The 26407-nt window shown below is 36.2% G+C and overlaps 1 protein-coding gene across 3 annotated transcripts in view; it reads right to left on the bottom strand.

The window, feature by feature from the left end:
- Window positions 1-14108: 14108 nt before the first annotated feature.
- Window positions 14109-26407, bottom strand: part of LOC117327900 — a 36072-nt gene continuing 23773 nt past the window's right edge. For all 3 annotated transcript variants that reach the window (XM_033885131.1, XM_033885133.1, XM_033885132.1), the window contains exon 2: window positions 14109-21999. In XM_033885131.1, the coding sequence (XP_033741022.1) occupies window positions 16232-21148 (4917 nt within the window). In that variant the 5' untranslated portion in view covers window positions 21149-21999 and the 3' untranslated portion in view covers window positions 14109-16231. The remainder of the gene's footprint in view (window positions 22000-26407) is intronic.

The following is a 26407-nucleotide window of genomic DNA, read 5'->3' as shown; positions in this document are numbered from 1 at the left end:
GTACGACCATTAGATCTGATAGTTCCTTGGTACGACCATTAGATATGTTGTCCCCTGGTACGACCATTAGATCTTTTGTCCCCTGGTACGACAATTGGATCTGTTGTCCCCTGGTACGACCATTAGATAAGTTGTCCCCTGGTACGACCATTAGATATGTTGTCCCCTGGTACGACCATTATATCTGTTATCCCCTGGTAAGACCATTAGATCTGTTGTCCCCTGGTACGACCATTAGATATGTTGTCCCCTGGTACGACCATTATATCTGTTGTCCCCTGATACGACAATTGGATCTTTTGTCCCCTGGTACGACCATTAGATAAGTTGTCTCCTGGTACGACCATTAGATCTGTTGTCTCCTGTTACGACCATTAGATCTGTTGTCTCCTGGTACGACCATTAGATCTGTTGTCTCCTGTTACGACCATTAGATCTGTTGTCCCCTGATACGACCATTAGATCTGTTGTCCCCTGATACGACCATTAGATAAGTTGTCTCCTGTTACGACCATTAGATCTGTTGTCTCCTGGTACGACCATTAGATCTGTTGTCTCCTGGTACGACCATTAGATCTGTTGTCCCCTGGTACGACCATTAGATCTGTTGTCCCCTGATACGACAATTGGATCTGTTGTCCCCTGGTACGACCATTAGATAAGTTGTCTCCTGGTACGACCATTAGATCTGTTGTCTCCTGTTACGACCATTAGATCTGTTGTCCCCTGGTACGACCATTAGATCTGTTGTCCCCTGGTACGACCATTATATATGTTGTCTCCTGGTACGACCATTAGATCGGTTGTCCCTGGTACGACCATTAGATCTGTTGTCCCCTGGTACGACCATTAGATATGTTATCCCTTGGTACGACCATTAGATATGTTATCCCTGGTACGACCATTAGATCTGTTGTCCCCTGGTACGACCATTATATCTGTTGTCCCCTGGTACGACCATTAGATCTGTTGTCCCCTGGTACGACCATTAGATCTGTTGTCCCCTGGTACGACCATTAGATCTGTTGTCCCCTGGTACGACCATTAGATCTGTTGTCCCCTGGTACGACCATTAGATATGTTACCCCCTGGTACGACCGTTAGATATGTTGTCCCCTGGTACGACCATTAGATCTGTTGTCCCCTGGTACGACCATTAGATCTGTTATCCCCTGGTACGACCATTAGATCTGTTGTCTCCTCTTGCGACTCCTGACATATTTATTGTTTTCTTTCTTATTGTGTACGCTTCCCTTCTCTGCTCTTCCTTTTCAATTAATCCAATTAATTGAAATATTGAAAATTGTACTGTTATATTTTTCTTCTTATATGACCCTGACTATTTCTGTTCTTTTAATGCCAAGTACACACAACATGCTGAACTGCCAATAGTATTCCATCTATTTCAACGCTCATCTTCACGTACATTGTAGCCTACATGACGTCAACGCAATAAAACATGACGTTCTCTTACTGGGGCGTTTAATTAAATCAAGTATAAAGTCTATCAAGTGCTTGATTCAAAATATGAATTTGCATCTTTATTAGAATAACAGTATGTGTCCATCCTGTCAATTTGCCGGTATCATTGTAATCAGTGGAATTTTAGTAGACGGGAACTTGTTGACAATACGTCAGCATTTTTAAAGGTATACAATATATATCATATTATATGGACATTGACAGTGATGTTGAAACTATACCTTTCTCACAAACACGGAATATCCGGCTATCGTCTGCTCACCTGAAATAGAATCTACCAAGCTTGTCCTCGATCCGGATTTGTTGACACCTTGTCAATTGGGTGCTTTATTAAATGAAATACAACAACAGAATAAGCAATGCCTAACTAACGTCTTTTGTTTCCAGCCTGTTCTAGACGTCTAATTACAATGACAAGAATACATACAATTGATTAGACTTTTCATTATTACCAAAAAAGTCTCACTCATCCTATCGTCTCATTTTTTTGTAATTTATGATTTCTGATGCAATTCGGAAACTGGTTTTTACACATTTCGGATTTTGTGGTAGACTTTATTATTTGAACTTTGTAAACAACTTTTGACCAAGTTTTTACTACTTTTCCATCTGCCTATCCTTACACATGTTTGCAGTGGCAGCGTCAGTGTGAAAATTCCACCATTAAATGTCACCAAGTTTACCAAATGACGTCGTAGGTTTCTTGTTACGTTTGAGCCTAAGAAATTCAATGTTAGTAAAACTTCAGTTGATTTGAAATGCTAGGTTTTCATGTATTCACTGATACCAAACTCCCTAAGGTTAACAAATTACTTCATGAATATCTAAATACTTTTATCCAGTATCAAGCTATATTGTGCCTCAAACACGTTTGGTTATTGTGTCAATATTTCCAATACCATAGCAACTAGAGATATAACCGGTTTTAATACCACACGTGTTCTAGATACCAGTCGATATCTACGGTATTGATTTAGCGAAGAATAATAAGGAGAATTAATAAATTATCTGGCGTAACGTTTTTGTGCATAAACGGCTTTAATTGAAAAAAAATGGTATTCCTAAGCGTGTGGAGCTCCGATTGCTCCATTTTGGCATCAATACTCACTATAGGGAAATATTTACCGAAGGGGAAGTGGACCCCAACATGTCATAGACATAATCAAAATGGGTAAGATACATTATGTTTTATGACAATAATATTTCTTGCAATTCGTTCAATTCGTTTCATAATATAACATGCATGGTTCTTAGAGAAAATTTGGGACGGTCTAAGTGCGTTAAGGCATGCCTGTTTCAACAGCTTACACAGATATGAAATGATTTGTTCTCGTGGGGTATTGTACAGTACATTTCTCTAGTAGGAACCAATTATTAGTCAATCAAATTCATTCATATGAACCTTGCAATTTGCACGTTTGTCTGATCAATTACCACTAGACCAAAGCTAATGAGAGATAATCAATCCATACTAAACACTATCGTAATGAAACATTGTGTCTGGTGTGTTTATTTGTTGGTATTTCGGTCAACATTCATCCTCAAGATTCAACCGCAGGACCTCACATGGTTTCCGGTACGTCACGACCCGCAGGGGGTTGTGACCATAGTATTCCCAGCCTCGCCTTAATGGTCACAATAAAATTAGGTACGCACCTGTAGGGTATGTCACCTCCGATATCTTATTTATTCCACTTATTTGTTTATTATTCTAAACAAATTTATTCGCGTATTGTTGAAATTTATAAGACTTTGATGAGTTGACGCTCTGATTTTTGACATGTTTATTTCTCCATGGAATGCTTGCAAAACAACAATATTGTCAGTGTATGGAACCTTAGCAAACCTACCTAAAACATAGCTTAACAGTACTAACAAGGTCTCAATTCAAAGTTAACAATTTCACACGGTAGGGAGTGAAATAGACTCCTATAAATCCTACACGGACGCAACGTCTGGATGAGTTGCAGACAGAGGTCATGACGCCGCGTGCCTCCTGACAAAGGTCATTACGTCACGAGCAGTTGTCTTGTTTCTGCTGTCAAGCGTCAACTGTGTAAAAACGTTAACTGTTGCAACTTGATAATATCTGTGTTTTTGGAATGTAAAGAAATCCGTAAGTGCATGAATTGTCAGGTGAGCAATGTGCATTTCTTTAATGAAACTCGAGTAAGAATAATGTGTTTTAAGACAGGTTCAATGTTTAATTCCCATCCTGTTTAGAACTGACGCTGAGTGTTGGGTGTTTTCTTTTTCTCTTCTTTCATTTAGAACAATTTTCTTTAAAAGGTTGGTAAACATTTAATAAATACGATATCTCTTGACCTATGAAATGTTCCCGTTTGACATATAGGGTACTTGGTTGGTATGTACTCTGTTACCCTACTCAGACCAATAAATACCATTTACAATGAAGTGTTAAAATGAACGAATAGCTACACAATCCACATGTAGATTATCATACACGTCATAGTAAGTGAAGACCATACTAAATTGTCCCTCGATATTTCGTGGTTACACTGAGTTTTATTGACTATATACTACCTGGGATACCAACGCCACAATAAAGGTATATACTGACACCAATTTCAAGACACACGATTAACTCTATTCTTATTTATTGAAATTGGAATTGAAATTTTGAGGTTGCGTAGTAAAATTTGTTTTGAGGTTCCGTAGTAAGATTTGTTTGGAGGTTCCGTAGGGAGATTTGTTTTGAGGCCCCATAGTAAGATTTGGTTGAGGTTCCCTGGTAGGGTTTTTTCGGGTTCCGTGGTAAGATTTGTTTTGAGGTGTCCTGGTAAGATTTGTTTGAGGTTCCGTAGTGAGATTTGTTTTGAGGTTCTGCGTCAAAATTTGTTTGGAAGTTTCCTAGTAAGATTTGTTTGGAGGTTCCCTGGTAATATTTGTTTTAAGGTTCCGTAGTGGGATTTGTTTTGAGGTTCCGTAGTAAGATTTGTTTTGAGGTTCCGTAGTGGGATTTGTTTGGAGGTTCCCTGGTAATATTTGTTCTAAGGTTCCGTAGTGGGATTTGTTTTGAGGTTCCCATGTAAGATTTGCTTTGAGGTTCCGTAGTAAACAATTTCTGAGGCTCTGTTGCAAAATTTGTTTGGAGGTTCCGTAGGAAGATTTGTTTGGAGGTTCCCTGGTAATATTGGTTTTAAGGTTCCGTAGTAAGATTTGTTTGGAGGTTCCCTGGTAATATTTGTTTTAAGGTTCCGTAGTAAGATTTGTTTGGAGGTTCCCTGGTAATATTTGTTTTAAGGTACCGTAGTAAGATTTGTTTGGAGGTTCCCTGGTAATATTTGTTTTAAGGTACCGTAGTGAGATTTGTTTGGAGGTTCCCTGGTAATATTTGTTTTAAGGTTCCGTAGTAAGATTTGTTTGGAGGTTCCCTGGTAATATTTGTTTTAAGGTTCCGTAGTGAGATTTGTTTGGAGGTTCCCTGGTAATATTTGTTTTAAGGTTCCGTAGTAAGATTTGTTTGGAGGTTCCCTGGTAATATTTGTTTTAAGGTACCGTAGTGAGATTTGTTTGGAGGTTCCCTGGTAATATTTGTTTTAAGGTACCGTAGTGAGATTTGTTTGGAGGTTCCCTGGTAATATTTGTTTTAAGGTTCCGTAGTAAGATTTGTTTGGAGGTTCCCTGGTAATATTTGTTTTAAGGTACCGTAGTGAGATTTGTTTGGAGGTTCCCTGGTAATATTTGTTTTAAGGTTCCGTAGTGAGATTAGCTTTGTGGTTCTAACCAACTTCCACAGTAAAGTTTATTTTGAGGTATTTGCCAACTTGTGTGCTAAGATTTATGTGTAATAAGGTATTGACTAATTTCTATTGTAATACTTAATGAGACAATATGAGCATATTGTCGCTCCCTATAAACCAATAACTCTACGGGGCTCATCACCTTTCATAACATTCAAGACAGGTCCACAAGTGTAAATGAGTTGACGTAATTGTTCTGTGATCCTTTCTTTATCTTCCTACGGAACCTCAAAACAAAATATGTTGCCTTCCGCGCTATTTTGTAACAATGACTATTGTCTTTTTGCTTGTAATCAAACAGGGAGTCTGGTAACTGTCTCTGGTTTCACCAACGGTCCATAACTTCCACATCATGGGAATCCAGCAAAAATGCTTTTTTTTCCCGTATGAATGCATTTATAATACTAGAAAAAAAATTGACGGGCTTTTTACCTACTTAGCAAAAATGACCTAAAGGCTTAATATTTAGTAAAAACTATTTTAGAACATTTGATAGGCTTTCATCCAAATTCTAGTTTTGAATAAGTCACACGGTCCATAACTTCCACTTCATGGGAATTCAGCAAAAAATACTTTTTTCCGTATGAAATCATTTACATATATAATGCCGTTACATAGAAAAAATAACTTAATAAGTTTAATTCCGTTAAGGAATATTGGTGAAACCTGCGCCAGAAGTGTAACTGTAAGATGTGAAACATGATGCTGTCAGCTCAAATTCTAAAGAATCTATTATCTAAAGAACCGTTAAAGTGATTACAGCAAATCTTCAAAGCATCGTGGATACAGAGGGAAACGCCCCCACGCTAGTGTTGAAAAGTGTACACCATTCCGAATAAAACGTGAGTAAAGGTGGATAACTCTTTCTGTATCGGTTTCTGTTCTCCCGTGTAGTAAAGTAGTACATGAGTATCTCGTATGTTACAGTAACTGTTTATAACCTATCTATTATAGACTACACCAAAGAGTATGACCGAGGATCCCCGTGAAGTTGTCTAGTGCAGCTTTCTCTCTCCCTTCGTGCCGACAGCTGACCATTTGAAGTCCACAGTAGTAGATTTCCAGACAACATTATCGGTACAGATCGAGTGCTGGTCGTGGATGTTGTTGTCGGGTAGCTTTAAAGTGTAGTACTAGCGAACGGAAATAAACTGGTTTTATACACAAGTGACATTTACTGGTTTATCTATGTGGACGCTTCATAATTTCCGGACGATTTTAAGGTTCCACTGGCTGGAAACTCTGAGCATTTGACTAATTTTAATTCCATTATTTTTGTAATCGTATAGGTGTGGGAGCTAAAACTTGGGAATTAATTATGTAACTCTATGGATGTTATGCATACCTATTAAAAGTAAGGAGTGATATAAGGGGAATAAGAACAGTTTCATGATATCTCTGTCAATGTTTCTCGTTTGAAACGTTTGTGGGCGAAAATAAAACTTATCAGACAGCAGTTTTCAGCTACGTAAACATTTTATCTTATATTTGCAATGTTTACAGCAGTGCGTGTGGGCATTGGAATATCGTTCTTTGCTACATTGAAAACTATTTTGCCAACGATTTTTTTTCAAAACCAATGTGAAAGATGGTCGCCAATGTGAATCACAAATATTTCCTACTTAAAAATCAATCACAGAGGATCAATGCGCCATAACACCATACAAATCCAGAAAATCTAGGTATATACCTTTAAGTATAACAGGGGGCCGCGGTGGCCGAGTGGTTAAGGTGTCCCGACACTTTAACGCTAGCCCTCCACCTCTGGGTTGCGAGTTCGAAACCTTCGTGGGGCAGTTGCCAGGTACTGACTGTAGGCCGGTGGTTTTTCTCCGGGTACTCCGGCTTTCCTCCACCTCCAAACCTGGCACGCCCTTAAATGACCCTGGCTGTTAATAGGACGTTAAACAAAAACAAACAAACAAACAAACAAACAAACAATTAAGTATAACACAGTAACCTGGATGTTTTACCCATTATTCTTCAAGTGGCAGGTCTGTTTCTCTCGAAAATTAAACCGGAAGCTGCGGTATATCAATACGCAGTTTCTTATGTCGTTATTTTCCCATAAATAAGTATTTTTTCAATAAAACATTCTCAAAAACTATTATTAAATTGATTCATAAATACTATACATTAGAAACTATTTCTTTCATTACGATTTAGGTTAGAGTTATATGTTACGAAAACAACTCTGCCCTTTTTACGTTGGGATGATCTTCCGGTTGGAGATGCTTTTTACGTTGGCATGATCTTCCGGTTGGAGATGCTTTTTACGTTGGCATGATCTTCCGGTTGGAGATGCTTTTTACGTTGGCATGATCTTCCGGTTGGAGATGATGGGTGTTGAAAAGAATAAACATAACATAAACTCGTGTTGAATTTAGAAATCTGCGGATATCTGAAAATAAAAATGCAATTTGTATCTTTTCATTGTCATAATTGAAGTATTAATTGATGGGTTGGCAACATCGTTTTGAACGATTATTGTAAAAATGACATTATTGGACGAGTCATGGTAACGTTTTCCACTCGATTTTTTTTAACATTTCCGGTATTGGGTGAAAGTAACTTTTTAACTCTAGATTTTCTAATTTTTGCATAACAGCTGCATTATGTAAGAAGAATCTTTGACAGTTTTTAAGTCAAGTAAAAACGTATTCAAAATGTAAACGTGACTGCAGCCCTGATATGACACGGGTTTAGCTGGTGTTAGTTGATATTTCTAGTTACATGAATAAATCCAATTTAAGGAACTTATTTCATACAGAATTTTGATTTCTGCACACTGTTTCTAATGTGAACAGAACTTTGAGGACGTAGAACCATATTTGATGTATGAGTCTCAATATAGTAATGACTTTTCCATTTTTACCTGTGTCGTGTCTTTTTTGAACATCTTAATCGAGCTGATGTGAGCTATATAGAAGAGTTGGACCCTGTATGTACCAGTATTATATGTGACCTATATAGAAGAGTTGGACCCTGTATGTACCAGTATTATATGTGACCTATATAGAAGAGTTGGGACCCTGTATGTACCAGTATTGTATGTGACCTATATAGAAGAGTTGGGACCCTGTATGTACCAGTATTATATGTGACCTATATAGAAGAGTTGGACCCTGTATGTACCAGTATTATATGTGACCTATATAGAAGATTTGGGACCCTGTATGTACCAGTATTGTATGTGACCTATATAGAAGAGTTGGGACCCTGTATGTACCAGTATTATATGTGACCTATATAGAAGAGTTATGACCCTGTATGTACCAGTATTATATGTGACCTATATAGAAGAGTTAGGACCCTGTATGTACCAGTATTATATGTGACCTATATAGAAGAGTTGGGACCCTGTATGTACCAGTATTATATGTGACCTATATAGAAGAGTTATGACCCTGTATGTACCAGTATTATATGTGACCTATATAGAAGAGTTGGGACCCTGTATGTACCAGTATTATATGTGACCTATATAGAAGAGTTATGACCCTGTATGTACCAGTATTATATGTGACCTATATAGAAGAGTTGGGACCCTGTATACACCAGTATTATATGTGACCTATATTGAAGTGTTGGGACCCTGTATACACCAGTATTATATGTGACCTATATTGAAGAGTTGGGACCCTGTATACACCAGTATTATATGTGACCTATATTGAAGTGTTGGGACCCTGTATACACCAGTATTATATGTGACCTATATTGAAGTGTTGTAACCCTGTACACACCAGTATTATAAGTGACATATATAGAAGAATTGGGACCCTGTATGTACCAGTATTATATGTGACCTATATAGAAGAGTTGGGACCCTGTATGTACCAGTATTATATGTGACCTATATAGAAGATTTAGGACCCTGTATGTACCAGTATTATAACCTTGTTGGATGCGTATACCCAAGCAGCTATTTTGAGTTTAAGGATTTTTCTTGTTCCTGATTGTCTTTGTAAACATTTATCAACTCACTAGTTATTTTGGCGTCATATATTCTCATCATGTATTGTTATTATATATTATATATTCTCATCATGTATTGATATATTTTATATTCTCATCATGTATTGATATTATATATTATATATTCTCATCATGTATTGTTATTATATATTTTATATTCTCATCATGTATTGATATTATATATTATATATTCTCATCATCTATTGATATTATATATTCTCATCATGTATTGTTATTATATATTATATATTCTCATCATGTATTGATATTATATATTATATATTCTCATCATGTATTGATATTATATATTACATATTCTCATCATGTATTGATATTATATATTCTCATCATGTATTGATATTATATATTACATATTCTCATCATGTATTGTTATTATATATATTCTCATCATGTATTGATATTATATATTATATATTCTCATCATGTATTGATATTATATATTCTCATCATGTATTGATATTATATCATCTCATCATGTATTGATATTATATATTCTCATCATGTATTGATATTATATAATCTCATCATGTATTGATATTATATATTATATATTCTCATCATGTATTGATATTATATATTACATATTCTCATCATGTATTGTTATTATATATTACATATTCTCATCATGTTTTGATATCACATATTATATATTCTCATCATGTATTGATATTATATAATCTCATCATGTATTGATATTATATATTATATATTCTCATCATGTATTGATATTATATATTACAAATTCTCATCATGTATTGTTATTATATATTATATATTCTCATCATGCATTGATATTATATAATCTCATCATGTATTGATATTATATATTATATATTCTCATCATGTATTGATATTATATATTCTCATCATGTATTGATATCATATATTATATATTCGCATCATGTATTGATATTATACATTATATATTCTCATCATGTATTGATAATATATATTCTCATCATGTATTGATATTATATATTATATATTCTCATCATGTATTGTTATTATATATTCTCATCATGTATTGATATTATATATTCTCATCATGTATTGATATTATATATCATATATTCTCATCATGTATTGATATTATATATTCTCATCATGTATTGATATTATATATTATATATTCACATCATGTATTGATATTATATATTCTCATCATGTATTGATATTATATATTATATATTCACATCATGTATTGATATTATATATTCTCATCATGTATTGATATTATATATTCTCATCATGTATTGATATTATATATTATATATTCGCATCATGTATTGATATTATATATTACATATTCTCATCATGTATTGTTATTATATATTACATATTCTCATCATGTTTTGATATCACATATTATATATTCTCATCATGTATTGATATTATATAATCTCATCATGTATTGATATTATATATTATATATTCTCATCATGTATTGATATTATATATTACATATTCTCATCATGTATTGTTATTATATATTATATATTCTCATCATGCATTGATATTATATAATCTCATCATGTATTGATATTATATATTATATATTCTCATCATGTATTGATATTATATATTCTCATCATGTATTGATATCATATATTATATATTCGCATCATGTATTGATATTATACATTATATATTCTCATCATGTATTGATAATATATATTCTCATCATGTATTGATATTATATATTATATATTCTCATCATGTATTGTTATTATATATTCTCATCATGTATTGATATTATATATTCTCATCATGTATTGATATTATATATCATATATTCTCATCATGTATTGATATTATATATTCTCATCATGTATTGATATTATATATTATATATTCACATCATGTATTGATATTACATATTCTCATCATGTATTGTTATTATATATTATATATTCTCATCATGTATTGTTATTATATAATCTCATCATGTATTGATATTATATATTATATATTCTCATCATGTATTGATAATATATATTCTCATCATGTATTGATATCATATATTATATATTCTCATCATGTATTGATATTATATATTCTCATCATGTATTGATATTATATATCATATATTCTCATCATGTATTGATATTATATATTCTCATCATGTATTGATATTATATATTATATATTCTCATCATGTATTGATATTATATATTCTCATCATGTATTGATATTATATATTATATATTCTCATCATGTATTGATATATTTTATATTCTCATCATGTATTGATATTATATATTATATATTCTCATCATGTATTGTTATTATATATTTTATATTCTCATCATGTATTGATATTATATATTATATATTCTCATCATGTATTGATATTATATACTCTCATCATGTATTGTTATTATATATTATATATTCTCATCATGTATTGATATTATATATTATATATTCTCATCATGTATTGATATTATATATTACATATTCTCATCATGTATTGATATTATATATTATATATTCTCATCATGTATTGATATTATATATTACATATTCTCATCATGTATTGATATTATATATTACATATTCTCATCATGTATTGATATTATATATTCTCATCATGTATTGATATTATATATTACATATTTTCATCATGTATTGATATTATATATCATATATTCTCATCATGTATTGATATTATATATTCTCATCATGTATTGATATTATATATTACATATTCTCATCATGTATTGTTATTATATATATTCTCATCATGTATTGATATTATATATTATATATTCTCATCATGTATTGATATTATATATTCTCATCATGTATTGATATTATATCATCTCATCATGTATTGATATTATATATTCTCATCATGTATTGATATTATATAATCTCATCATGTATTGATATTATATATTATATATTCTCATCATGTATTGATATTATATATTACATATTCTCATCATGTATTGTTATTATATATTACATATTCTCATCATGTTTTGATATCACATATTATATATTCTCATCATGTATTGATATTATATAATCTCATCATGTATTGATATTATATATTATATATTCTCATCATGTATTGATATTATATATTACATATTCTCATCATGTATTGTTATTATATATTATATATTCTCATCATGCATTGATATTATATAATCTCATCATGTATTGATATTATATATTATATATTCTCATCATGTATTGATATTATATATTCTCATCATGTATTGATATCATATATTATATATTCGCATCATGTATTGATATTATATATTATATATTCTCATCATGTATTGATAATATATATTCTCATCATGTATTGATATTATATATTATATATTCTCATCATGTATTGTTATTACATATTCTCATCATGTATTTATATTATATATTCTCATCATGTATTGATATTATATATTACATATTCTCATCATGTATTGTTATTATATAATTTATATTCTCATCATGTATTGTTATTATATATTATATATTCTCATCATGTATTGATATTATATAATCTCATCATGTATTGATATTATATATTATATATTCTCATCATGTATTGATAATATATATTCTCATCATGTATTGATATTATATATTATATATTCTCATCATGTATTGATATTATATATTCTCATCATGTATTGATATTATATATCATATATTCTCATCATGTATTGATATTATATATTATATATTCTCATCATGTATTGATATTATATATTATATATTCTCATCATGAATTGATATTATATATTATATATTCTCATCATGTATTGATATTTTTCACTTGGACATTATTCATATATGACATGTGTTTCCTACTCTGTCAACTGTTATACAGATGTATCTCTGAGTTCCATTTAACGCACTGCTCAGTGTTAGAAGATTGTGTTCAGCTGTGATGTTTTGTGGTAGCTCTAGATCTAAATGCTTCAGGTTTCTTGTATTTAATTAGAAGTAGGAGTTATCACCCTTCCTTCAACCGAATGTTGAGGTTTTTTTGTTGACGTAAGTTTGCAAAATGTGTGGGCTTCAAAGTATACGTACATGCCAATACGTTAATATTTTTTTTCTGTAGACAGATGATAATATATACAAATTGGGATACACAGGAAATTGGAGTAGCTTGCCTGCTGTCAGAGGGTACTAATAATGTTGTTTTAAGTCGTGCTAAGTTTGTTGTACATGCTGCAGGGCTTGTAAATACACAAACATCCCGCAGTCACGCAATGCACGCGCTTACTAAATATACATCATTGCCCTTCTATATATTCATTTTATCACTATCAACGGAAAACGCTATCTAAAACTCCACGTGACGCCATCGTAGTGACGCACGCGCGCATGCACGTACATGTGATCCGCGACAATCCACCTGTCATAACCTTTGACTACATAGGTTCAAAGCCCTTAGAATTTCGCCTAATCTCCGACAGATGGTATACGCATCATAGATTAAGCAAGGATCGTTTTTACTAACTAGATCTGGAAATTACGTCACTCGCTCTGATTAATGGCAAAGTTTTCAAATTCAAATATTTATTTGTGGAACATGAATGGCACACTTTTGAATATTTGAATTACAAGATAAATACATATATTTACATATGTTATTATGTAAAACGATTTTGATAATTAATTACAGGTTCTGTATATCACAAGGTTTGAAAAAAATCAAGATTAGGAACGACAATCAGAGTATCTGTGAACGGCGAGGTTCCCGTCTCCTTCGTGATGGCTGATGGTAGCGACCCCTCCCTGACCTACTGTAGTGTTAGACATTCCAGTCTGTTGTTACAAACATAGACCAGTGTACTATACTGTCGTGTCCTCGACAACAGAAAACAGACACAGTTCTCAGTGTGATTCTATATATTAAAATATACTTTGTAAAAACTAGTCATTCGATTACTATACCTGAAGATACAAACAACGTGTATAGATACTGTGAATATATATAATTATCTCGGAAAATGCATGAATTGGTTCGACGCACAGCAGTGACAGAATTCAAAGATATTTATTGTTTATCTATTTATATCATATATTAATTTCGGTCGATTGGTGTTTCTTATACCAAAATAAGAATCAGCCCCTAGTGTTCGGCCAGTGAAATGGATCGAGAACATCTGAAGCTTCTATGCGTCGCACCTCTCACGTGACGGGGTACCTTTCGGAACATGTCTATAATTATTGGTAATATGAGGTGAAATGGTTATAAATACACACACGACTCATTCAATAACTTAAAAATATTTGGATTTGTACGCATTGATGACATGAGCTATGTAAACATATTACTACAATACTCACACATTCTATACTTAAATCAAAGGGACGGCGATTTTTAAAACCCAACTGTCATTTGAAAAATATTACCTCAATATTGATGAATATATGTATTTTGGTTCAAAGTAAACCCACGTTCGGTTTTTGCCCAGTTTAGTAAACAAATTGATACAAATAGTACCAAATTTAGATATGCTGTGATTATGTGAATTAGTGTTGAATATCAGAGCAGTACCAGGATCATTTCATGTCATCCTTTGTCGACGTATGTAAACAAAATGGTTGTCAATCATGTTTAATTTGATTTTTTGGGACCCATGTTTTTCAATCAGTCAATTTTTAGTTGCTATGCGAAGATGGCCTAGGTGATCTTGATAGAAGTATCCCGCAGTCGTCTCCCCTACACCAGGAAAATGCAACGAGGGAAATTTTATTTTAATATGTGCCATTCTAGGACGTTACTACGCTAACAACCATTGTGTACTATTTAAATATTACAGACGGGTGACCACTAAATATGTACCATATCACAGTTGATATATTCTATAATCTATCACAGTTTGGGTAGTATTGCTTTTTGGGTATAGCTACGGGAGGATACAAATACTAATATAAATTATTGTGCATCTAAATACATGTGTGGAAGTATGATATCCAGAATATAACCCCGGCATTCTGATACGCCCTACATCGCTAACGTCTGTTTGTATAATACACAAAAGTTTTAAAATTTGACTATAACTTCAATATTCATTACAAATCAACATCAGGCCACGAATATCTGTGCAAAGTATGAAGAAAACTAAAATGATTTGCCGGAGTGATTTTATAGGTTTTTCCCTATATAACCTGTAGTAGATCGTTATAATAAAATCATGCTCGTACGCAATGCAGTTTTCTATTGGCAGGAATGGGAGCCAAGGAATATCGAGTTTCTATCATACTTATCAGTGGATAGTAAATCGAACATGTCAGATTCCGTCTCACAAACAGGACACGAAGCTTCACATTCTCAGCCTCAGTCTGGTCCAGACACGAAATGGATACAGAATGTAATAAAAGAGCCATGTTTTCTAAATCAATTTCTTTTAACTTTTACCACACCAGAGTGTTCGGCAGTGCAAACCTTAATTAACCAATCTGTAACACTCTCTTCTTCATCATTCTATTTCACGGAGCCAAGAAATGTCCTTGTTTTCAATGTAATATCATAATATAAATAATACTTGATGATATTTTGATATATTCTTCATAAGAAAGATCAGCTATATCATCAAAATAAACTACAGTACTGTATACTACAGGTTTATTACATTCTGTATCTCACGAAAAGTCTTGACAGGGGGATATAGGTTTGAGATCTGATTTATGAAGCGACGTAGAGGATCACATATCATACCGACTTAATCTACACGATACTGATTCTTACCAGGAAATCTGACAGCGTTCGATTGATACACACATTTGTACAGAGTAATTTATCATTCTATATCAATCTGTTTTAACTCGTGAGATTACATGGATCTGCATGGTGACCTCATCTATATATAGTAATCTAATGTATATTGTATCTATATTTGGATATTCAGTATCGGAATAGAGACTGAGAACAAATGTTTGTCCTCCCTCAGAGCCGAGAGGATCCGACACTCCTCCTAACACTAACAGGACACATTTGATCTGTAGTGCTGTCACATATTGTCGTACTGGGACGGTGGACGGTCACTGTCGGACTTGGACTGTTTCGGTTGGGATTTGGTCCCCGATTTCTTTTTCTCACCACTCGTCTGTGCAGTTTTAACACTCGGCTCCTTCTTGCTGTCTTTTAAGTCCTCAACGTTATCTTGTTGTATAGAAAACATCCTCTGCCGGACGTACACAAAAGCCTGTTTCTTTCTCGGCTTTGGAGACTTCGGTTTTGGTTGTTCTACAGCAGGAGGTTTCACAAACTTTTTGCCCGAGGAATGCCGAGGAGGAGGTGGTGGAGGCTGTTGTTGCTGCTGCTGTTGGATTTTCTGACGCGGTTGCCTCTGATCTGATGGAGTCTTTTTCTTTTTAGAATTTTTGGAGAAAAGTTTCTGCATAAAACCAGAAGGTTTTTTATCGTCATGGTCCTCCGGGTTGGTAATGTCGATATCCTCTGTAACCACGTCCAATGGTGTCTGCTCCGGTACGGCAAGGAAGGAAGCGCACGGAGACAGCCGGTTCGGGGGAACATTGATCCGAAGTGACGCGAAGTCCATGTTTCCTTCTGTTGAATTTTCAGATGCAGCCGACACAAATGAAGCCCCCGATCCCGAGTCTGAAGGAGGGGTGTTCGATTCAGTAATGGCCGGTAGTGGAGATTTCGGTTGTTTGGGTTTCACCATGACCGCTTCATTAATGCTATCGCCCTCTGCCCCGACCTGATGACACACTGGGATCTTACACCCCGGAGGAACACTTATCTTAGCCATAGACTTATTTGGGACCGTTGCTATCCTCCCGGGAGCCGAGTGAAAGCGGAGCAAAGGTAGTCGACTCGGACTGACTCGGCCACTTAGTTTCGGAGATCCATCTGAGTACTCCCTGGGTAAACTTTTCGATTTTTGCTCCGGGTCATCCATTGGTGGAGCCAGTTTACCTTTAAGTGTTGTAATCGGTTGTGCTTTCCTTCCCGGCATGCTGTCGTGTTTAGCATCCTTTGACCTACTGATTGATTCGGTCTGTGCTACTAGTTCCAGGATGTTCTTCCGACGGTCGTCATCAGAAGACGTATGCCGTGGTGAAAGGTCGCCATCTTTTATAAAAGAGTCTGTCATTAACGATCTTTCAGAAGAAGAAGTGCTGTCCGATCGTTTCCATGGGTAGTCAGGAGCTACCTTGCCGGTTGGACTTTGAAGCTTTTCAGACACATTCCTTAATTTCGAAATACAGGCAGCCATTCGCTCATCCATAAGGGATGAATCTGTATTGGTTGCCATGTCAACCGTCTCTGTTGTGCACGTTGAAGAGACTTTGTGAGCGACATCGCCGAGCGGCCTCTGGCCAAAACAAGTCTCAGCTATATGACGCGTATGACTAAATGTACTCGTGGATTTATCGCTCTTGGCCAGATCTAATGTCATAGTTCCCCTTGAAAAACTTCGCCTCACCATAGTGGACGTTTGCTTTTCGAAAGTAAGTTTGGGAATTGTGTTGATACCGATATCGCAGAGCACTTTACCGTCTTTCTCCTTTTGTAGAAGTTCCAACAACTGGTCCTCATCAGGGTCCTCGTATTGCCAAGCAGACGATATGACGGTCTGTGATGATGTCTCGGCCAGGGGAACTAGGTCCGTCGTCGTGCAGTCGTCGATCATTTCTATCTGGTCTCGATCATCCTCCATTGGCTCACTAGACGCTATATCGAACGCTGACTCTGGTATAAGGAAGAGTTCATCCCCTTCCACCTCGCTCATGAGGCCTATGTAGGGCAGTGATTCTGTGGACGTCGCCATGTCCGTACACTCTACGTCATATTTTTCTATTGTTTCGAGTTCCGCCGAGGTAGAGACAGATTTATCGATGAAGCATATTTCTGATGTCTGTGTGTTTACATCAATCAACGGGGTGGCTGTTTGTCCAAATGAAAGCGCCATCGTACCCCTCTCTTGCGTGTTGGTTGGTGTTGTTGTGGTCGAGTTGTCCATGCGCGGTACCAGTTCTTCAGAAGATATGTTTGTGGATATGTCCGAGTTTTTCACGGTGACAGTGTTGGTACTACTTGTCATGACATCCGGTGGCAGCGTCTCTGTCCACACCGAAGACGACACTGGCTTGAGTTTCTCGTACCAGTCATCGTCTGTAGACATGTAAGCGTCCTTAAGTAACACAGGGTCCGTATTTGTTTCGTCTGTCTCCTGTGGTATCTGTACAGACGTCTGTGCGTCCTGCATTTTGATTCTCTCCGTCAGCGTCTCGTTGTCCTGGACAACCACAATGGTTTCTGTTTCACTGTCTCGGAATTGTTTGGTCTCTGTATATGTAGCTTGGTCCATAGAGGTCACTTTCGTGGTCTCCACGCCTGTGTCCATCGTTGCAGGACGCGTTGGCGATATACCCGTATTTACCATCACAGGAGTCGGCGTTATCGTCCAGTTGTCTGAAGTGGTTTTTCGCGGCGTTACCGTCTCCTTGTCACAAAGAATTACAGATGTGGTCTCCGTGCTGGCGTCCTGTAACTGAACCTCACGCGATACGGACGCGGGGATGTCCTGTTCACTGTTGTTAGCACTTGGGCCCTTACTCTTGAACAATTTTGAAAATATGCTAGTACCCGCGTGCCACGATTTCCTATTTGGACTTGCGGACGGCGGTTCGAGTTCGTCTATTGACACCTGGATTATTTGGTCCCTCTGTGGTATTGGTATCGGGCTAGTGTTGGAATCCACAGTAATCGGAGTTATCTGGAACCCCTGATCACAAACTTCTGGTTTCATAGTCTCCACGCTTGTTTCTGTCGTTTCACAATTATCTGTACACATTGACCGTTCTGAGGTATTGAGTGCCTCAGTCCACGTACCCTTACTGTCGTGTATGATTGGTTGCATGGTGGTCTCACTGTCTATCATGTTAACCATGTTAGTACCAATACACTGGTCAGTCTGGCCCGCGTAATCCGTGCCCATTGACCGAGATATCTGATTCACTCTAAAAGTCTGAGTATCTACTGTACTCAGCTCCACGCGAGTACACGTCCCAAAACTTCGGAGTCTAGAAGGGTACGTGTATGTTGTCGCGTCACAAGTCTCGACCACGGGTTTATGTTCTTCGATTGTCATTGTAGTCTTATCGCGCATCCGACGGCGATGTCTCCTTCCTGGTTCATCGCAGTTGATTGGATCTAAAGCGACGGTACGCATTTCCGGTTTTGACAGCGACGTGTCATCACATGATAGACTCCGATTTGGCAGTTGTGTCAGCATTGGAAGCGACTTAGATTTGTCCTCCAACAGGCTGTCCCCCGTCATTGAGAGGTCAGTCTGTACTCGCTTGCTACGTATTAGTAGCCGCCTACGTCTTCTCGACTCCCGACTGTCGTTATCTGTGGTGTTCAGGACGATGATGTCCTGTATTTTCGGCGCCTCCCCAACGAATGGCGCTGTTGTAGACAGGTCCTCGCAACACTTGGCACATATACCTGATCCCGGCGTACCCGGATCACTGTACACCTGCAGACCCTTGTGAATCATGGGTATCGCCTGAGTGTTAAGAGCAACATCTGATGACGTCACAGCTGTAGAGGTCTCCTGATTACACGTCTGTACGGACGCCTTCACGCCGTTGCAGACAGCGTGGTCGGTTGACCGCCGTTTTCGCGAGGAAAGCCTATCAGTGTCCTCATTGTACCCGTTAGTAATAACATCACGTGTTTTCACGGGGCGTTCTTTTATCGGCACGACATCTTCATTTATCGGATCTGTCTGTGTGTCACTTGTTACAAGTTTTGGTTTCGACGGCGATTTTTCTAGTGAGCTTTCACTTTTAAAATCTCCGTTCGTAAGAAAGCCATTTTCATCTTTACTGGGGTCCTCCTGGAACGACAGGGTGCCGAATGTAACACTGCCAGGATTGAAATGTATATCTATCATATCGTCAGAAGGTAGAATAGGCAGGTTCGGCTCCATTAAAGAATGAAGCTTGCTTTCCATTTCACGTTTCAAAAGCAACAGTTCGACTCCTCTGTCTCTCATTATAATCTCAGTTAAGTTCGAAGCACTTTGCAGCTCGTCTACATTTTCTTGTAACCATTCACGATGTTTCAGAAAATCCGTAACATTTTCTCCAAAATACTCGTCGACACTTTTCAGCAATTCTTTCTCTGTTGATCGAACCTGTTGGATATAGCTTATCGCTAAATCTCGTATATTCTCGCGCGTTCTCTTCATGCCGTTTTCGCACTTATTGATAGCTTCTATGCGATCGTTTATGTCCGTTATCCTACTTTTTGATTCATCAAGTAGACCCTGCATAGAAGCTTTATATTTGACATAACCGTCGTTAAAAGAACATATATCGTGATCGCGATGTTCTTGAAACGTGCAGACGATACAGATACACGTATCACAAGGTTCACAGTAAAAGCGCACGATCTCCTCCGGGTGGGCCTTACACTCAATGTCCTTCTCGCCCTCAACGTCTATCAAACTGTGTTGCTGCGTTACCTTCGTCTCCCGGTGCAAGGTCACACAAGATTTACACAAAAGTTTCGAACAGTCGAGACACTTTGCACATGCCTCGTTGGAACGTTTTCGAACAGTATGGCATATTTCGCATGGCGGGATTTTCGAAGGTCGTCTCCTGTCGATGATTTCTGTCAGATTTGACAGGAGGAAGTTGTCTGGAAGTCGTCGTATTCCTCCCGTCGGAATTTCCGTTTTTCGACGACATATTGGACACGTGACGTAGCGGTTGTAAAGAGAGAACCGAGAGCGCGATCCCTCGGAATCCACGTGTTGCTGGAGACAGTCTATACAAAACGTGTGTAAACATATTAACGTTTTAGGGTTCTTAAATGGCTCAAAACAAATTTTACAGTGAAGGAACTGGTCACTGATCTCACGCATTAATTTATCACCGGTAGCCATCCTGTTTTAATGGTGATATATACCAGTAGTAATCTTGATGGCTAGTCCTAAATTAACATACTACTCCCATCAAGGGGATATATACATCGTATATGAGAGAAGATCAATCGGGCGTCTGCCTTGTATGTTGGCACCCTGGGTAATATTTTCTCCGCGGTGGGCGAAGACAGCGAGGGGAGATTTATGACACAACTGGTGTATATCCCAAACTTATCTTGTCTCGGAAGGAAAAAACTTTCAGGTTTCATGTTAATAACTGTCCCAGTAGGATACCAACAACTCGCATTGGCTTACGAACTCACAGGACATCACTTTTATCGCCGTCGATACTGGTCTATCCAATTTTAAACGCCATGACGTCACCGTGTCTTCCATTTAATATTGGAATCGCATAAAAGATATAGATGTTGGGAAACAGAGCCTTCCCACTGATCCACGTGTTGGTATAACCGACAGAAGGTACCCCCTTATCACCAGGAGGTATTGAGGATGATAACATTCACAACGGGAATGAAAAAAACTTAGTTTCCTCCAATCAGATATCTCCAAATTCACGTGCACTTGTTATCTTGTCAGAATCTTGATACCGCACTTTACAAATGTGTTCACACATTTCAAGGGCTAAGTAATTTCCAATGAGTTTTGCAGGTTTGTACTTTTTGTGTGATGTTTGTTTCGGTCGGTAGCAGATCTATGATATACCTACATAACTACTCTATTAACTCCGCCTTCGTACAAAAGAGTTCTTCCAAAGGTCATTTACTCCACGTGACATTAACTACCTGGTAATATCAAGGTCACAACATCACTCATGTCGTGTTGGAATCCATCGTTCATCATCCGTCCCGTACCTGAAAGTAAAAACAACAAATCGTTTATATCTATACTGTAGTATACGTGTGTCTATGACTGACTTACTGTATAGTATACGTGTGTCTATGACTGACTTAGTATAGTATACGTGTGTCTATGACTGACTTAGTATAGTATACGTGTGTCTATCACTGACTTAGTATAGTTACGTGTGTCTATGACTGACTAAGTATAGTATACGTGTGTCTATGACTGACTTAGTATAGTATACGTGTGTCTATGACTGACTTAGTATAGTTACGTGTGTCTATGACTGACTTAGTATAGTATACGTGTGTCTATGACTGACTTAGTATAGTATACGTGTGTCTATCACTGACTTAGTATAGTTACGTGTGTCTATGACTGACTAAGTATAGTATACGTGTGTCTATGACTGACTTAGTATAGTATACGTGTGTCTATGACTGACTTAGTATAGTTACGTGTGTCTATGACTGACTTAGTATAGTATACGTGTGTCTATGACTGACTTAGTATAGTATACGTGTGTCTATGACTGACTTAGTATAGTATACGTGTGTCTATGACTGACTTAGTATAGTATACGTGTGTCTATCACTGACTTAGTATAGTTACGTGTGTCTATGACTGACTAAGTATAGTATACGTGTGTCTATGACTGACTTAGTATAGTATACGTGTGTCTATGACTGACTTAGTATAGTTACGTGTGTCTATGACTGACTAAGTATAGTATACGTGTGTCTATGACTGACTTAGTATAGTATACGTGTGTCTATGACTGACTTAGTATAGTTACGTGTGTCTATGACTGACTTAGTATAGTATACGTGTGTCTATGACTGAGTTAGTATAGTATACGTGTGTCTATGACTGACTTAGTATAGTATACGTGTGCCTATGACTGACTTAGTATAGTATACGTGTGTCTATGACTGACTTAGTATAGTTACGTGTGTCTATGACTGAGTTAGTATAGTATACGTGTGTCTATGACTGACTTAGTATAGTATACGTGTGTCTATGACTGACTTAGTATAGTTACGTGTGTCTATGACTGAGTTAGTATAGTATACGTGTGTCTATGACTGACTTAGTATAGTATACGTGTGTCTATCACTGACTTAGTATAGTATACGTGTGTCTATCACTGACTTAGTATGGTATACGTGTGTCTATGACTGACTTAGTATAGTATACGTGTGTCTATCACTGACTTGGTATAGTATACGTGTGTCTATGACTGACTTAGTATTGTATACGTGTGTCTATCACTGACTTAGTATAGTATACGTGTGTCTATCACTGACTTAGTATAGTATACGCGTGTCTACCACTGACTTAGTATAGTATACGTGTGTCTACCACTGACTTAGTATAGTATACGTGTGTCTATGACTGACTTAGTATAGTATACGTGTGTCTATGACTGACTTAGTATAGTATACGTGTGTCTATCACTGACTTAGTATAGTATACGTGTGTCTATCACTGACTTAGTATAGTATACGTGTGTCTCTCACTGATTTAGTATAGTATACGTGTGTCTGTCACTGACTTAGTATAGTATACGTGTGTCTATCACTGACTTAGTATAGTATACGTGTGTCTATCACTGACTTAGTATAGTATACGTGTGTCTATGACTGACTTAGTATAGTATACGTGTGTCTATGACTGACTTAGTATAGTATACGTGTGTCTACCACTGACTTAGTATAGTATACGTGTGTCTATGACTGACTTAGTATAGTATACGTGTGTCTATCACTGACTTAGTATAGTATACGTGTGTCTACCACTGACTTAGTATAGTATACGTGTGTCTATCACTGACTTAGTATAGTATACGTGTGTCTATCACTGACTTAGTATAGTATACGTGTGTCTACCACTGACTTAGTATAGTATACGTGTGTCTATGACTGACTTAGTATAGTATACGTGTGTCTATCACTGACTTAGTATAGTATACGTGTGTCTACCACTGACTTAGTATAGTATACGTGTGTCTACCACTGACTTACTGTAGTATACGTGTGTCTATCACTGACTTAGTATAGTATACGTGTGTCTATCACTGACTTAGTATAGTATACGTGTGTCTATCACTGACTTAGTATAGTATACGTGTGTCTATCACTGACTTAGTATAGTATACGTGTGTCTATCACTGACTTAGTATAAGTGACATAAAGAAGTTTTTAAGTTTTTTTTTATAGTTCAATGAATGTTTTTCTTCACCCGTTACCTTCAATGCTCAAGAGTCTAAATGTTGCTATATTGTTCATAGAAAGTTAATAGGAATTTGTTATAATTAATTACCAACTAAACTCAAGCAATATGACAGTTATTCCAAATGTTGTAATCTCCTAGGCTTGACCTACGTGTCGGTTTAATGACACAATACAAACTAATCATAACTAACACCATTAATACATGTTTACATCCCCACGTATGTTCGTTGTGTTTCTTACTAATTATACTTAATGTACTTTTTTTTTATATTTCTTACCACTTCATCATCAGACAGTGGATCATACAAATGTAATACATTGGACATCGCTTTAAAAACCACCCTGACCCACACCGATGTGTAAGACATCAGCATTCACCCCTACTCCAATACAGTCTCGATATCTCAACGTCAACATCAAAAATCGTCATGGTTGATTAAATTGAAACAAATATAAACGTTGATTAAGTTGGTTTTATAAGACTTCTGACGGTGTGGCAGAGTCAGTAATTTAACAGCTGTGAGTGTTACTATCCTAGTCGTTATCCCCTCTCTATCGCGGCATCCTTGCGCAAAGGCCTCGTCAGCTTACTTCAGATAGAAAATGTGTTCCCCAATTACTTGATAACTACAGGATTTTAAACAATTCCCAGAATTCCGTCACTAAGCAAATCAACAATAGCCATGGTATTGATACAGTTTGTATTCCTCATACGTTAATGTTGTGGGAAATTCCCTGTAAAATCGGGTTTGTTTCTGTAAGCTGAAGAGGCTTTGGACAGTCAGGTTCCGGTGGTAAAGTTTAGCGGCCAATATAGCTGTTGTTTTAAGCCTAAATCAACATCTATGGAAAACAAATTTAGATAAGTATGACCCGAAATTAAGGAAGTCAAACAGTATGACCAATGTTTAAGTAATGAGATACGACTTCCTTGTAGCAGTACCGGCGTGAGCACCACCAAATGTACGTACATCTATGTACGACCAGTTTATACGATGAGTAAGTAAATATCTACCTACAAAACACCTCCGGCGTGTACATAGGTCTAGATGTGGTAGCTCGCCGCGAGGGGTTTGTTTCCATGGCAACGGCGCTAACACCCTCGTCAATTTCAGCCATGAAATATGTATCTATATGACGTTATATTTTTATGAATAGGTAACTGATAGTCTACATCCCTCGCTACACCCCTTCTATTTAGCCCCTCCCAATCCCAAACTCCGTAGGACGTTTTTGATGTTGCTATCATAAAAATTCCTATACAATCCTGCCCAATCAGAATAAACTTAAACATGGCCTTGTCAGCCTACACAATGACAGCTATCCTTTCTACAATAGCGAGAGCAGTTCCCAATTTAGCTTTCTTCTTTTGCCAAAACATATGCATGCTTTCTATCAAAGAGCGGTTTTGTGTTAAGAGCATTAATTGACGCATTGCACCGGTGCATTTAGTTTACGATACTTAAAATACATTACAAAGCGTTAGATTCGTTTGGTGTTGATTCAACAAGTCAGTTAAACTTTATTTAGAGTTCGTACAGTTTCAAGGTGGTTTATCGCGAGTCTTACAGACAACATAGTTATAGGTAGTGAGGCAAACACTTCTAATGTAATTAACTATACACATATAAGATAACATTTAGTAAGTAATATAGATTATATAAAATCAGGTGAACATAAAACAAAAAGCGTTCAGGCAGTTCCTACCGACCTACTGCAGAATGACATCTACTTTCCAAATTAAATTAAATGCCCTTTGTTTTTTGCAATTAGCGCTAAAATTGACTATCGCAAAAAAAAAAAAATCCGTTATGACACAATTGGGATTATGACAGATACTATAATACTGCGATACTTTATTATAATTATCATATTCTGCTAATGTGTACTAAACCAGAAATATTGGAGAAACTGACCACAGTAAGCAGCGAACATAATGATGTCACAATTGAGGTTTTAATACAGAAATGATTTTAGTCAATGAGAGATGATTAGAATCCTTGTCTATTAGTAATTAATAGTGGAGTTTTTCTGAGGTGATGATTTGGTTCTTTGACCAATACGAAAGTTGATATTTTTTCTCGGGTTTGTAGAACCACATATTCAATTTTTACATGTACAATTGTAAATACGGAATAATATTGATATCAACATTTGTAATATTTACAATGACAGAGGAATCGTA

The sequence above is a fragment of the Pecten maximus genome, chromosome 5 (genome assembly GCF_902652985.1).
Source record: "Pecten maximus chromosome 5, xPecMax1.1, whole genome shotgun sequence".
In the NCBI taxonomy this organism is placed as follows: domain Eukaryota; kingdom Metazoa; phylum Mollusca; class Bivalvia; order Pectinida; family Pectinidae; genus Pecten; species Pecten maximus.
This window is presented reverse-complemented; position numbering and strand designations above follow the sequence as displayed.